This window comes from Schistocerca americana, chromosome 4, assembly GCF_021461395.2.
Source record: "Schistocerca americana isolate TAMUIC-IGC-003095 chromosome 4, iqSchAmer2.1, whole genome shotgun sequence".
NCBI classification, from domain to species: Eukaryota; Metazoa; Arthropoda; class Insecta; order Orthoptera; family Acrididae; genus Schistocerca; species Schistocerca americana.
The window spans coordinates 294,958,809-294,974,724 of record NC_060122.1 but is presented as its reverse complement, the minus strand read 5'-3'; the positions used below and the strand labels follow the sequence as shown (position 1 = coordinate 294,974,724).

Genomic DNA, 15,916 nt, shown 5'->3' with positions numbered 1-15,916 from the left:
GACATAATCGAGAGGTCAGTTCATGCACAAAATCCTGCACTGGCAACACTTTCACAATTATGGACGGCTATAGAGGCAGCACAGCTCAAAATTTCTGCAGGGGACTTCCAACGACTTATTGAGTCCATACCACGTCCCGTTGCTGCACTAAGCCGGACAAAAGGAGGTGCGACACAGTATTAGGAGGTATCCTCAGTCTAAGCTGATGAGCTGAAACATTAAGACCGTTGCGCACCGTGACAATGAATACCGCCTGGTGGTATTGCGGAGACGTGATGTGACAAGGAATGTATGTAAGCGGATCAGAGACGAATGGAGAATCATTATAGTGACGATGCGGTCTGAAAATGGCCAAATCCTTTAATACAAGCATGTTTAACAAAGGGAAGATTATTGTCGCGCCGCACCTGGGAACGAGCATCTCATAAGCGGCGAAGCTGATCGGCTGTTTCTGTGTTACTGTCGTGAACAGCCGTGGAAAACGGCTGACGGACGAAGAAACTACGAGTAGGCGACACGTGTTGGACGTCCACACCTCATCGCAATACTTCGACGTCGGAAGCTAACCTGTTCTGCAAAACACCATAGGTTGCAACTATAGGAGATCCGATGACAGTGCACAGCTGGTGCAGGTACAAGTGTTTCGGAGTACAATGTTTAGTGCAAATTGTCGAACAGGGAGCTCCGCAGTAAGACAATCCGTTTTTGTTACCATGTTGACAGAACATCACTGCTTTGGGCTCGGGATCAGTGAGATTGGACTGTGGACTGTGTCTTTGTCTTACTGCAGGTCTATGATCTAGTATGCATGGGTTGTCATCAAAACGATTGGCTACTCGGGAGAATCACCGCGCTAGTGGTGTTGGCCATTGAAGCAATATTACGCTGTGGGAGGGCATTTACCTGTGGTAGTATCGAAGGTACTGTGGCAACTATAGACTACGTGAACGTTATTGCAGACCGCCATGCTTGATGTCTTGTGCAATGGGGATGGCATCTTGCAGCATAACTGTCGCTGTCATAAGCCAGAGTCGCGCTAGATGGTTTGAAGACCACGCTGGTGAACTCACGCTGACGTGCTTGTCACCACGTCGCCTAATCTGGACCTGGTGGAGCATTTAAGCAATGCTATTGGATGCCAGCGCCGCTTCTAGAAAACACCAGCCCGTAATTTACGAGAACTGCGTGACCTTTGCGTTAACATCTGTTGTCAGATTCCTCCAGAAATCTACCAAGAAAGTTTCGAATCTTTGCATTCCAACACGCTGTTAATCAGATGATCATTATGTTGTGTCTCGTCAGTGCATGTGGGCTGTGATTGTTGGAACTACACTCATGCTCATAAATTAAGGATAATTGCAGAATGTGGTGCCACACAACGTGGCACTACACAAAACTGGCGCTAATAGCATAGGCACATGGGGAACACACACGACATAGATCTGTAAGTCCACGGTTTGGTGATAAGTTGAGAAAACCGTCCCGAAACACATGTGCTACAAAACACCACTGTTTCCTGCGCATGTACCCCGACATCAATATGGGATATGATCACCATGCCCACGTACACAGGCCGCATAACGGGTGAGCATACTCTGGATCAGGTGGTCGAGCAGCTGATGGGGTATAGTCTCCCATTCTTGCACCAGTGCGTATCGGAGCTCCTGTAGTGTCATAAGGGTTTGAAGACGTGCAGCAATACGTCGACTGAGAGCATTCCAGACGTGCTCGATGGGGTTTACGTCTGGAGAACAGGCATGCCACTCCATTCGCCTAATATCGTCCGTTTCAAGGTACTCCTCCACATGGCAGCTCGGTGGGGCCGTGCATTATCATCCATCAGGAGGGAAGGTGGGACCTACTGTACCCTTGGAAAGGCGGACATACTGGTGCAAAATGACGTTCCGATACCCCTGACCTGTTACAGTTCTTCTGTCACACATGCAGGGGTGTACGTGCACCAATCATAATCCCACCCCACACCATCAAACCACGACCTCCATACAGGTCCTTTTCAAGGACATTAAGGGGTTGGTATCTGGTTCATGGTTCACGCCAGATGAAAACCCGTCGAGAATCACTGTTCAGACTATACCTGGACTCGTCCGTGAACTTGGGACCACTGTTCCAATGGTCATGTACTGTGTTCTTGACACCAGGCTTTACGGGCTCTCCTGTGACCAGGGGTCAGTGCAATGCACGTTGCAGGTCTCCGAGCGAATAAACCATGTCTGTTCAGTCGTCTGTAGACTGTCTGTCTGGAGACAACTGTTCCAGTGGCTGCAGTAAGGTCACGAGCAAGGCTACTTGCAGTATTCCGTAGCCGTCTGCGGGCCCTGACCGTGAGCTATCGGTCTTCTTGTGGTGTACACTGTGGACGTTCCGTACTGTAGCGCCTGAACACGTTTCCTGTCTGCTGGAATCGTTTCCATAACCTTGAGATCGCACTTTGTGGCACATGGGGGACCCGTGCTACGACCTGCTGTGTTTGACCAGCCTCCAGTCGCACTAGTATTCTACCCCTCATAACGTCATCAATATGTGTTCTTTGAGCCATTTTCAACACACAGTCACCATTAGCACGTCTGAAAACGTTTGCACACTTACTCGCTGCACCGTACTCTGACATGCACCAACACACCTCTGCGTATGTGGACTGCTGCCAGCGCCACCATGCGACGACCACAGGTCAAATGCACCGCATGGAACTACCCCGAGGTGATTTAAACCCGCAAACCGCCCACCAGAGCGCTATTTCACCATGTATCAGCATTATCCTTAATTTATGAGCGTGAGTGTATGTGCTATAGTCAACCACGTAGTAGTGTAAAGCTGGCAACTCCAAAATCACTAACTGATTATTAAAAATGTTCACAATGTAAAATTAATTGTGAGAGGCAACCTTCTCAAATGGAAAACCAGCAAAAAAAAAATCACATAACTACTGATGTAGGTATGCTAGATGACCCCTAGATGTGCTATGATGTCCATTTTCGAACAGTTTATATGTACTTTGGTTAATGGTTTGTTTTTGGTTCACTGTGAAGTTAACTTCCATCTCAGAAATGTGCCATGTGGCACATTGGTCAGCATACCGGACTCGCATACAGGAGGATGAAGTTCAAATCCGCGTCCGGCCAACCTGACTCCGTGATTTCTCTAAATCGCTTCAGCCAAATACCAGTATGGTTCCTTTGAGAGGGCACTGCCGCTTTCCTTCCTCATCCTTGAAACAAACTGAGATTGTGCTCCGTCTCTAATGATCTCGATGTGGACAGGACGTTACACTGGAATCTTCTTCCGTCTATCCATCTCAGAGGTGCAACATGGAAACAGCTGAAACAATTAAACACACAGGACAAAACTTGAGTGGTTCGTAGACGGATCATAGAGATCTTCCGTCGAAACTTTTCCAGTGACACGGGGCGTGGAGGTAGCAACTACTTCTGATAACAGCAAATCATCGAAGAGGACGATCGTCCAATACCGAGATCGCTGGGCGAACGCTAGGTGACAAGTTGTCGGCCTATCACTCAGAGACATTATTTTTTAAGTAAGAAATGTTTTGTTAACTCAGTCCATTTTTTGCTAAATGTACATTATTTGAAAAGGGTTCCCATCGTTTAGATGTTACTCCTAAATTGCAAGTATGGGGGATCTGAAAAATACCCATCAATCTCTTCATCACATGCAGCATCCAGTCACAAATTTCTTTGGATCTGGAAATAGGCAAAATTCAAAAAGTATCAAATAGGATTGTATTGCAAACACAGCATATTGCAAACATAGGTTCTTCACATCCCTCAGTCTTCTGGCTGCTCTAAGAAACTTCGTCGGAAGTGTATTTATCTGACAAAAGCCTTTCTTTTTCTTTTACAATATGGGCTGTTTTCTGCGTACATTTTCAGCCAGAGGCGACAGAAGATGTACAAAGTATTTGCGAGTTACTTGGGTGCCATTTGCGAGGCAACCAGTTAAAATAATCCCATTTGCATCTAAGACAACCCTGACCATAACAATTCTGGCATGTGAAACAGAATTCGTCTTGTCTCGGTTCAGAGTCATCGGTTTCCATTTCCTTGTTTGATTTATATTTCCTTTTTCGAATGAATTTAAGTAATTATATTTCACCCACAGAAAATGAACTAGATTAGTTTTAAAACAGTTCGAATATTAGTTTTTGCACTTATTTTTGGTTAGCATTCGAAAAAAGCAACATCCGTCTTCACAAAGCTTTCTCATAGATATCGTACTGTTTCTTCTGATATATCTACACTCATTCTACAGCGTACATCACCATAGCGTGCAGTTTCTTTGCCTTTCCGTCTGTGGTACAAATTTTATGCCATCGTCCTTGTGGATTATTTAAACAATGGTGTGGAAAATTTTACATTCAGTTGTGCATTTCATAACGCTTTACAATGGACGAACAGAATCCAACATCACATTGAGACAAGTAAAGGTTCACACAAAGCATTTTTAACGATACATTATTCAGTGATTGCCGTTTACCGAATCTTATTACTATTACTTTGCACTGGAGGTCTTTTATAGACCACCGCTTACCGAACAATTTAATACTGTGTTTCGTATGAATCTTTCGGTATTCCCCTAAAAAAAAGGAAAAAATGCAACGAAAAATACTCTTTTGTATGTGAAATCGACACTGACCTTCCACAGTGTTCAACAATTAGCGAGCACCATAAGACTCCTCAAGAAGATCTCAGCCATGAGCTTCAAATTAAATAATAGAAGACCAAAATCAGGTAGAAGTGCTTACAGTCAGTTTTTTATCTGCATGACTACTTATTTATGTATTTTTGCAACAACCACGATAAAATGACAGTCCACAAAATAAAAGAAACCTAGAATTCCTGTCATTTTGCAATAATAACACTTTTCAGAAATCATATCGTCAGTATCAATTCGCATCAGGTTAACATCTTCGCCTATAGTCCGGAAGCGACCTTATTGTGTGTGGCGGAGGGTACTTTGTCTACCATTGTAACTTCTTCTTTTTCGTATTCCAGTCGCGGATGGACCGCTGGAAGAACGATTGTTGGTAAGCCTCTGTGTCATCTCGAATCTCCCTAATTTAGCTTTATGCTCTTACCGCGGGGTAGACGTAGATGGGAGATACGTATTAGTTGATTCTTCTAGGAACGGACGCTCCCGGAATTTTAACAGTAAACCAGACCACGATGCAAAACGCTTCTCTTTAACCTGCCATTTGAGTTGGCTGATCATCTCAATGATGCTTTCGCGCTTTCTTAGTAAACCTATAATGAAACACGCTCCACTTTTTCGGGTCTTACGTATTTCTCTATTAGTCCTGTCAGGTGCGGATCCCACACTGACGAGCAATATTCAAACATTGGTGGAACGAGGGTTATGTAAGGTACCTTCTTTGTGGGTGAAAAACAAAAATGGTTCAAATGGCTCTGAGCACTATGGGACTTAACATATGAGGTCATCAGTCCCCTACTTAGAACTACTTAAACTTGATTAACCTAAGGACATCAGACACATCCATGCCCGAGGCAGGATTCGAACCTGCGACCGTAGCAGTCGCGCGGTTCCAGACTGAAGCGCCTAGAACCGTTCGGCAACATCGGCCGGTGGTGAAGAACGCTCCCTGAGTATTCTTCCGATGAATCTCAGCCTGTCATCTACCTTATCTGTAATGAGTTTTGTCTCACCGTTCCACTTTAACCCTATCAGATCTTCTGGCTATAATTGTGTACGTAAACTTTTACAGTGTCTCAGCTGTAATACAAGTATTTTATTTTCAATGGAAACCTGAGATACACATCTGTGAATGTTCAACCTTTTCATCATGCACAAGTACTGCCAACTGTTGGGCATCACTTTGAAAATATTAGCAAGTCAGTGTAGCAATGCGCAGCAGTTCGTGACCACCAGAATACACGGATGTGGTTGGTTCGCTATATTCCACTGTATAATTGAATGTTGTCAATGTTACTTTGCATAGTAATTATCGAATGACCATTTTAATATTTATTACAATAGAGGTTATTTCGTAATTAGTGATTTTAGTCCGTAAGATGAAGTCAAGTGTAGAAAGTACGAGGGTTACGCAGAAAGTAATGCACCGCATTTTCTTTCTTCAACCATTTCTTAATTGAACATAATGAGAATTACACACACGAAAGAATGGTGTTTTATCTACACACCCTATTTTTCCACGTAATCTCAGTCCCGTTCTATTTCCTTCTTCCAGCGAAAAGCAAGGGCGTGTATGCCCTGTCGGTACCATTCCTTGTCCTGGTGGCGGAGCCAGTGCTTCAGTGTGTGAACTTCCTTTGCTGATTGACAGATGCAGCGACAACTGCCGAGTCGTAATGCGCCTGTCCTCGCGAATGACATCAGCTCACTGTAACATGTCAGGCGTGACAAACGTGGATGGTCTCCCAGGCCGCTGCAAATCGTGGAGCTCCGCCGAACCGCCTTCTGATGACCTCACCTCCGTCGACAGCAGATGCTCCGTAGACTTCGCACAAGCGTTTGTGAATATTCCCACTGTTTCTTTCTCTGTAGTGAGAAATTGCTTTTAACGTACACCACACACACAGACGCCATTTTGAAACTGTCCTGCAGCTACGCTATCTGTCGGAAGTGACGGAAACTAGGCGCGCTCACTCCCAAGAGTCTTCAGATAATTCGTACGTAACGTCTCGCATTTGTTTTCAGCTGAGAAAGAAACGCGGTGCATTACTTTTTGCGCAACCCTCGTGTGTTGGTACATATTTTTGTATAAATGTAGCATCTTAAATCATCAAAAAATCACATAAGAGCATTACCAAATAGTGAAAAATTTTCCGTTCATTAGAAAATGTTCAGGTCTGGAAGGGTTGATTCTCTCCATAGGCTTGCTTAAAAGTGCCTTGTCTTAAACATTTCGTCTAAGAAACGATGAACAAAGTGACATGTTAAGCAACAGATATCCCAGGCATATATTTGCAAAAGCAGGCGGCAGCTGCATTCAAAAGCGGTACAGAGCGCAGCCCGTTGCGCGATTGTCCCCTGCTCGCGTCATATCGGCCACGCAGGGCCTAAAACGGCGCCGCACAGCGCATATTGATTGGCCGTTTAATTAAAATGTGAAGCGCCAGTCGTTGTGGTCCCATTGTTCACGGAGCAGCCGCACAGCAAACGTGCATTGCTCTAACAAAGAGATTAATTATTAGGGGCCTCGCGGCGTCATCGGCAGATGTAATTAAAATAGTTTCATGACGTGATACCTAAGTGAAGTTTCGTTTATGTGTGCATGACGATAATGTACTAAAGGTTATATGTCAAGCCGGAAGACTGAATTATGAATACGCCGACTCTATTTGTCGCTGTGATCGGCAAGATTAATGGCAGCGAATGATAAATATGTGCGATGTGATTTCGTTCTGTTTCCGTGGTGAACAAGTGTTCCTCTCTGTGCAAATATCCGTGGATCGCCTTCCTTTACGAGGAATTAACGCAGCGACTTGTGTATCGCGTGGCAGAAATTGTCTTGAGATCACTGATTCAGGCTTCTTGTTCCATCGGCTGTTTACTTATACTTCCTAACACCTATGCTACAATTACATAGTGTCTCATTCAACGTTCGAAATTTCAAATTAGTGCTTACGGGTGAGATACTTTACTACACTTATTCTTCTTCGTCCTTGGTGCCTCTCTGTTTGAAAGGTAGAAAATAACTACACTCATGCTCTTAAATTAAGGGTAATTGCAGAATGTGTTGCTACACAACGTGGCACTACACAAAACTGGCGCTAATAGCAGAGGCACATAGGGAACACACACGACATGGATCTGTAAGTCCATGGTAATGGTGATAAGTCGAGAAAACCGTCCCGAAACACATGTGCTACAAAACGCCGCTGTTTCCTGCGCATGTACTCTGACATCAATATGGGATATGATCACCATGCACACGTACGCAGGCCGCACAATGTGTTGGCATACTCTGGATCAGGTGGTGGAGCAGCTGCTGGGGTATAGCCTCCCATTCTTGCACCAGTGCCTGTCGGAGCTCCTGAAGTGTCCTAGGGCTTTGAAGACGTGCAGCGATACATCGACCGAGAGCATCCCAGACGTGCTCGATGGGGTTAAAGTCTGGAGAACAGGCAGGCCACGCCATTCGCCTGATATCTTCTGTTTCAAGGTACTCCTCCACGATGGCAGCTCGGTGGGGCCGTGCGTTATCATCCACCAGGAGGAAGGTGGGACCCACTGCACCCCTGAAAAGGCGGACATACTGGTGCAAAATGACGTCCCGATACCCCTGACCTGTTACAGTTCATTTGTCAAAGACATTCAGGGGTGTACATGCACCAATCATAATTCTACCCCACCCCATCAAACCATGACCTCTATACAGGTCCCTTTCAAGGACATTAAGGGGTTGGTACCTGGTTCCTGGTTCACGCCAGATGAAAACCCACAATTGCGAAAGTGTTGCAAGAGCAGGATTTTGTGCACAAACCGACGTCTCTATTATGTCCCATAAATTCGATTGGATTCATGTCGGGCGATCTGGATGGCCAAATCATTCGCTCGAACTATACAAAATGTGCTTAAAATCAATCGCAAACAGTTGTGGCCCAGTGACGTCACCCATTGCCATCCATAAAAATTCCATCGTTATTTGGGAATATGAAGTCCATGAATGGCTGAAGATGGCCTCCAAATAGCCTAACGTAACTAACCTAAGGACATCACACACATCCATGCCCGAAGCAGAATTCGAACCTGCGACGGTAGCAGCCGCGTGGTTCCGGACTGAAGCGTCTAGAACCGCTCGGCCACATCGGCCTGCTATAGTATGTTCATACATCGTGTGGGTTCATCACCAAAATAATAAGCATTGAAAACAACATAGGCCACCACCCTCTAGACTCGTTATTTTTTTTTAAACTGGTCTGGGTCCAGGTATTACGCACTCACACTGAAATCACCTTCTCATACTCGGGACATTGCAGCTACAGGCGAGGTCCAGGAACGTACTACCCACAAATATACATAGTCGACGGTATCTCTAATTGTGCTTGAGAAATGTAAAACGATCTTGCAGCAACGTCCAAAAGTCAAGAACAATCTTATGAAACAAGTAAGAGATCGATAGGCCCTTTATCCAATTCACTGTGTTGGTCTTCATTCATGAGAAATAGGTCTCATCTGGGAACAGAAGTGACGTTAGGACATTGTTTTTATAAAACACAGATCTGAAGATGGTCATTACAGACCGAAACCGGTAATCTGTGAACAAAATGTTTGTTCTATATACGGGTCACTGTTATATTCGCGACAATGTCGCAGCTTGTGAAAGAAGTGACTTCAGTGCAATGACAAGGGGGGCCGTATGTCTAAGAATTCCAAATTAGCAGCCAGCCGTTAGGCTATCCGAGCACACTTCATGGGCAGAACTGCCGGCCGGGGTGGCCGAGTGGTTTTAGGCGCTACAGTCTGGAACCGCGCGACCGCTACGGTTCGAATCCTGCCTCGGGCATGGTTGTGTGTGATGTCCTTAGGTTAGTTAGGTTTAAGTAGTTCTAAGTTCTAGAGCACTGATGACCTCAGAAGTTAAGTCCCATAGTGCTCAGAGCCATTTGAACCATGGGCAGAACTAAATTTCCATGTGTCGTCAAGTATGTGTCTACGACCTGTACTGGTACATCCATTATTTATATTCCCATACAGGGGAGACATTTTATTTGAAAGTCGCTTGCCCAGTGTTGGTGGGTAAGTACTGTATTGCAGTGCCTGTGTCGTTCAGAAGTAGAATGCAATTTTCCATCGGACATGCATGCATCGTACTTCTGAACGACACAGGCTCTGGTATGTCGTATTATCTGCCGACATCGGGCAAGCGAATTTCAATTACAACGTTTTCCCTGTACAGGAATATACATAAATAGATGTACAAGTGCAGGTTGTAGACAGACCATTGACGAAATATGGAAGTTTGGGTCTGGCCGTGAATCATCTTTCAGTGGACTAATGGTAAAGCGACTGCTCCTGATGACCGGGAAATCCGGATTGGAGTCCCGATCAGGCACAAATGTTCACTGTCGTCATTCCATTATACAGCTGATGGCTGTGCATGTTCGCAACTGCGAATACATTTCACGTATCCCTTTATACTGGTGGGTCCGTCTCTCGTATCACTTAACAGTCAGTGTCCAGATGCTACTGATTAGATAGCCAATGCCTGCCAACGTAAGACAGCTGTTACACTCTGATTAATACCCAAACAATGTTTGTTGCAGGTGAAGGTGTGGTTCCAGAATCGACGCATAAAGTGGCGCAAACAGCACTTGGAGCTGCAGCAGCAACGGCTGGCGCAGCTGAAGCAGCAACAGCAGCAGCTGCACCATCACCAGCAGCAGCAGCATCACCACCACCAGCACCAGCCGCAGCAGCAGCAGCAGCAGCAGCAGCCGCAGGTCGGCCGGCTGGAGGCGTCCACGCCCGGCGACAGCGACGGCGACAGCTGCAACAGCGGGCCCGACAGCCCCCCACCCCCACCCCCACCACCGCAGCAGCAGCAGCCAGCCTTCCCCACGCAGTAGTCCGGTCCGCTGTTCCAACCGCACGACTACCATTCTTCACCAATTGTCTACACCGCCAGTTGGGGTGGCCAAATTCTCTTCACCAGCTGCGCGTTTCGCAGAGGCACCGTGGCGACTTGCAGCTTGGAGTTCTACTCCTCAGCAGCTGTCTTGGTGCTTAGCAGCAGCTGCCAGCGAATGGCGCCGTCTCTTCTGGTGACAGCGAACGGTAGTGGTTCATTCAACGTGGCACCTACAAATCACCATTGCTGATACAGGACTACTACTGGCACCATCTACTTCGCACTACAGAGGCATGATGGCTGCTAGCGTTCATTTCTCAGCAAGTTATCACGTTACCGATGGCGCACAGTAGTATGTGGCACCATTTATTTACACGATTTCGAAGCCACCGATGAACGATGCCCGTCTCCCTATGTGACATATTACAGAGGCGTATGATTTACATCGAACTCAATGAATTGCCTCGACTAACGTTTCTTGGACATCATGAATGTTTATTCCCATCCAGCTTATCTTCTCAGTCCAGAAGTGCTTTCTTTGAGGCATTACTCTTAGAAGTATTATTTTTCTCCGGTTGGCTAGAGCACTTTTGCATTTGCGACTCTGCTCATCCAAGGTATTTAGCAAGGCATCACCAACGCAACATCTCCGGCACTTGAATGTGTTTTGTAAAGTTCAAATCCATGTCTCTTTCACTACAATTCGAGATCACCGACTGTACAAACAGTTTGAAAAAGGCTTTCTAACTTCTTGGGCCAGTTCACCGTACTAATAATCTTACGTCGTTTGTAGTCCATCCCTTTTTCTACCATTTCAAGGAGTACCCAGTAAATGACCGCCTTCTTGCTTCTTCGTTTGCAAGAAGCTGCGACAAGTTTGTGGTATGAGTAAACATTTAAACTGCACTTTTCAATTGTCATTAAAGCTATTTTCTTGTTTTGCAGATGAGTAAAACCATACTTTGGTACAAAGTAGTTTTGCACGCTGTTCATTACATAAGCGTTGCGGATTGAAGATACAGTTTCAACAAAGAACTACCTCACTAAACTAATTTGCTACGAATCTGTATCATCCTGCCCTCACAGTCCAAGATAAATTTAAAGAGATATTATCAAAACCAGTCAGTTCTGAGAATCTTGGACAGAGACTTAAAGCGGGAAAAGATAACTGCGCAATCTATAAGCAGGTTTTTTTCTGTAGTACATACTCTTCTCATGCCAGTTGCTGTTTTCCTTCAGTAATGTGTTCGTTGTATCGTATCTTCCAGTTAAACCTTTTCAGCTGTTAGGCTGTGCTTCGTCTGAACACAAATTTTATTGAAAATAAGAAAGTCCTACAGAAATAAATAATTTCCTTGTAGTGTACTTCAAGTACGATGGAACTACTTTCACCCGATCTTGTTGTAGCTACAGGAATCCGCCCGTAATGGTGCTGATTGCGAATGCTACTACCAAAAAGCCACCGACTCACCGAGCACTTCAGAGAGACAGTGAACTTTGCAAGTTGTGTACCAAAAGTTACGCGAGTGAGCTCATTTGGTCAATTGCCAGGAATCTTTGAGACAAAAGACTCTGACAAACAATACTGAAAACCGATTTTCGCAGCTGTGCGAGAAGAGCATCCTAAATCATCGAACTATCGCTGAAACTTTGTTCTCTATTTGCGGGACAACTTCGGTGGCACGTTAACTTCGCAGAGACGCATAATGCAGAGCGGTTAGCTGTGCTGAGGTAAGGTGAAAACGTACCCGGGTAATGCTGTGTGGAATCTTCGTTACAGCCGTGTGTCTGAAATGAACTTGAGCGGATAAGAGGCAATGAAATTGCAATGTACATAATTTTGCGCAGCTATTTGTTAATATGTAAATTTGTGTATGTTCTCGAAATAGTGTACTGTAAGATAATGTTTTGAGCTTAGGTTTAACGTGAAAACTTACAACGACGGGTATGTGAACAAAGTTAGCATTGTGAAGATAAGTGTTTTTTCTTGATCTGTATCCCGCATTTGAACCGGCAACTTGAAGTGTGTTACGCAGTTCAGTGGATTTGCTAGTGTCATTGTAAACAGAAAATGACCGCATGACCAAAAGTTTACAAATACTGTAAAATATATTTACTGTAATTGAAAAAGCATTCCATCTGGTTTTCGTATTCTCTCTTTTTACTTTCTTTTGTTCATGTTCCTTCCAGTTTTAGTACCAGTATGTAAGATATTTTTGTTTTCTACAATACAAAAGTTTGTATTTACCTGAGTATGGAGTTTACGACGTATGTATGTAGTTATGTTACCTAATAAAAGTAGTAACTCTGTTTTCCGTTCTATATTATTCTTACAATACCTGTTTAAGAATAAGGTTGTTCATACTATCAGCAAAAGAGGTTCTTCGTATGTTCGGTGAAATAATTATATTGTCTTGGAACTCTTCCACATGGTCCGTGTTCGCATAGAAAAACAGTAATATCAGAAAATGAGTCCGCTTTGTTATTCGTTTATTTCTTTACACACAGACAACACAACAGACCACACCACTTTGGAAAAAAGAGAGAGTTGGTACACACTAACATACAATAACAAAATATCACATAGAATAGGAAACATCTTAAAAAAGCAAGGGATCCCAATAACATTCAGAACAAACAATACAGTTCAGAAAAGACTAAGACCAGTCAGAAAAGCCTCAGACAAATTCAGCAACGCTGGAGTATATCAACTCACTTGCAACTCTTGTGAGGCCCACTGCATAGGAGAAACAACTAGAAATTTCCGAACGAGGTACACAGAGCACATGAGAGCTCTAAGAAGTGACAGCACACATTCAACTTTTGCAGAACATCTAATGAACAAAAACCATAACCACCCTAATATCGAAAAGGATCTACACATTCTGAGAAACAGCAACAGTCTATACCGACAACTAACAACAGAAGAAAATTACCACATATAAAAGGCTATAGTCGAAGGGAAAAATGTAATAAATGAAAACACAATACTCTGCAACATCACACTCTTTACCACTCTGAAATAACTGACCAAGGACACAGAACAGAAAGCACACACACGCAAAAGAACCACTTCCCCATCACACACAGAGACATAAATAATGAACAGAAGTCGTCGTAATTCGCGCCACAGCTTTTCATAGCTTTGCTCGCCAGATACGATACGCCTCTCGCGACACACGCGAACAGGAAGATGGCGTAATATTCTGGATCAGAAACAAAGTGCAAAAGTTTTGTTTTTCTGTGTGAAAAGGAGCCACAAACCATCCAACGAACGTGAGTACACGAATAGCTAAGCAACAGCTCAATACACACCAAAATAGCTGGCTTTCACAACACTACCACAACCACAAGTATATACTGCTGACATACGAAGTTCACCTTTTAGTATTTGTTTACTAACAGCCGCTCACATGGTTGCAGATGACATGATGTTCGCTAAGTAAAAAGACGGCAACAGAAAAAAGAGCACAGAAAATATGTCACAAACAGCGCCAATAATTGCTTAGAATATGCTGTAGCATACTATAAATAAGGAAGTATGAAAGTATCAGTATAAAGCTACATTTCAAAAGACGATTTGTAAATATGTAATAATGTTTTACTGTGTTTGTACAACCATACCATTTTCTGCATGTTATAGATTTAAAAAAAATCCACTGATGATAGTGATATTTGTCGCCGAAACTAGTTTGGGATAATAAAGAAATAAACGAATAGCAAGGTGTTTTGGATCAAGACGGACTCAATTTCTGATATTACTGTTCAGTGAAATGTTCCCATTTGAAATCCATAAATATCATTAAAATGTGTGTGTGAGTGTCTGTGTGTGTGTTTCACATCTGCTCCTTAACCAATACACAGATTTCAACCAAACTTGTTATACAAATTACTGTCAGGCAACAATCTCTGAGGGCGTGAGAACCACCCACCTACCATAGTTCATGAGATACGACCTCATAATGAGATGCGTGAAGAACTGTCGCATTATGCACGACATTTAAATGTATTACTTCTATCCTACTACTTGTATTCACAATGAAATACCGAGCGAGGTGGTGCAGTGGTTAGCACATTGGACACACATTCGGGAGGACGTCGGTTCAAATCCGCGTCCGACCGCCCTGATTTAGGTTTTCCGTGATTTCCTTAAATCGCTTCAAGCACATGCTGGGATGGTTCCTTTGAAAGGGTAAGGCCGATTTTCTTCCCTCATTCTATGGGACCGATGACCTCGCTGTATGGTCCCCTGCCGCAAATCAGCCAACCAACCAACCGCAATAAATTTCGCAGACGGTATCCACATGTGCCGCTAAATGCACCGACAAAATTATATCATGGTACTACACATAGTTCAGGTGCCCCGCCAGGGTAGCCGAGAGCGCTAATGCGCTGCTTGCTGGACTCGGGTAGGGGCGCCGGCCCCGGATCTAACCCGCCCGGCGGATTAACGACGAGGGCCGGTATGCCGGCCAGCCTGGATGTGGGTTTTAGGCGGTTTTCCACATCCCGCTAGGTGAATACCAGGCTGGTCCCCAAGTTCCGCCTCAGTTACACGACTCACAGACATTTGAAAACGTTCGCACTCTTTCATGACTTACACTAGATGCAGACAGCTGGGGCACACTACTTCCATCCCGGGGGATTCGGGGTGGCGTCAGGAAGGGAATCCGGCCACCCTCTACGATTAACACTGCCAAATCTGTAATAACACAGCCGACCCCGCGTTGGAGCGGGACAAAGCCCCCAAGAAAGAAAGAAGAAAGAAACTACACATAGTTCAGGAGATATGACGTCATAAACACTGAGATATGTGAAATCAGCCGCATTGTGCATGACGTTTGAATGTACCACTTCTCTGCTACTACCTCTATTTCGCAGATAGTGTCCACATGTGACGCTGAATGTACCTACGGCACATAGTTCAAGACATATGACTTCATAAATACTGAGATCGTGAAAAAATGCACTATGCATGACGTTTCAGTTCTTTATTCTTTATTACTATATGTTTTGCGATTAAGACACTTCTACGGTCGACTCAGCTTTAGGAAATCCCTGACACCCAGCAGCGCTTTTGACAGCTTACAACAGCGAAGAGGAAACGGCCTTAGGGGAAAACAACAGCCTTTATAAGCTATGAAGAGAGGTTGCCATAGAGACATGCTGTAGACACGCCAAGCAGCTGCACCCAGCAGTCTGGAAATGTAACCAGAAATTCTGTTTATAATCAAGTTCTGAGTTAAATAAAATTTACAGAGAAATTGTATTTTGCATACTACTTTTCCTTAATTTGGATACTGTACTTATACATTTGTGCACCATGCT

General features: G+C 44.3%; 1 protein-coding gene across 1 annotated transcript in view; it reads left to right on the top strand.

Moving 5' to 3' along the window:
- The window catches only part of LOC124613432 (homeobox protein H2.0-like), a 171,468-nt gene extending 160,882 nt beyond the window's left edge, over positions 1-10,586 (top strand). The window contains exons 4-5 of the mRNA XM_047142134.1: positions 10,284-10,355; positions 10,437-10,586. Coding sequence (XP_046998090.1) covers positions 10,284-10,355; positions 10,437-10,586 — 222 coding nt within the window. The remainder of the gene's footprint in view (positions 1-10,283; positions 10,356-10,436) is intronic.
- Positions 10,587-15,916: the final 5,330 nt, after the last annotated feature.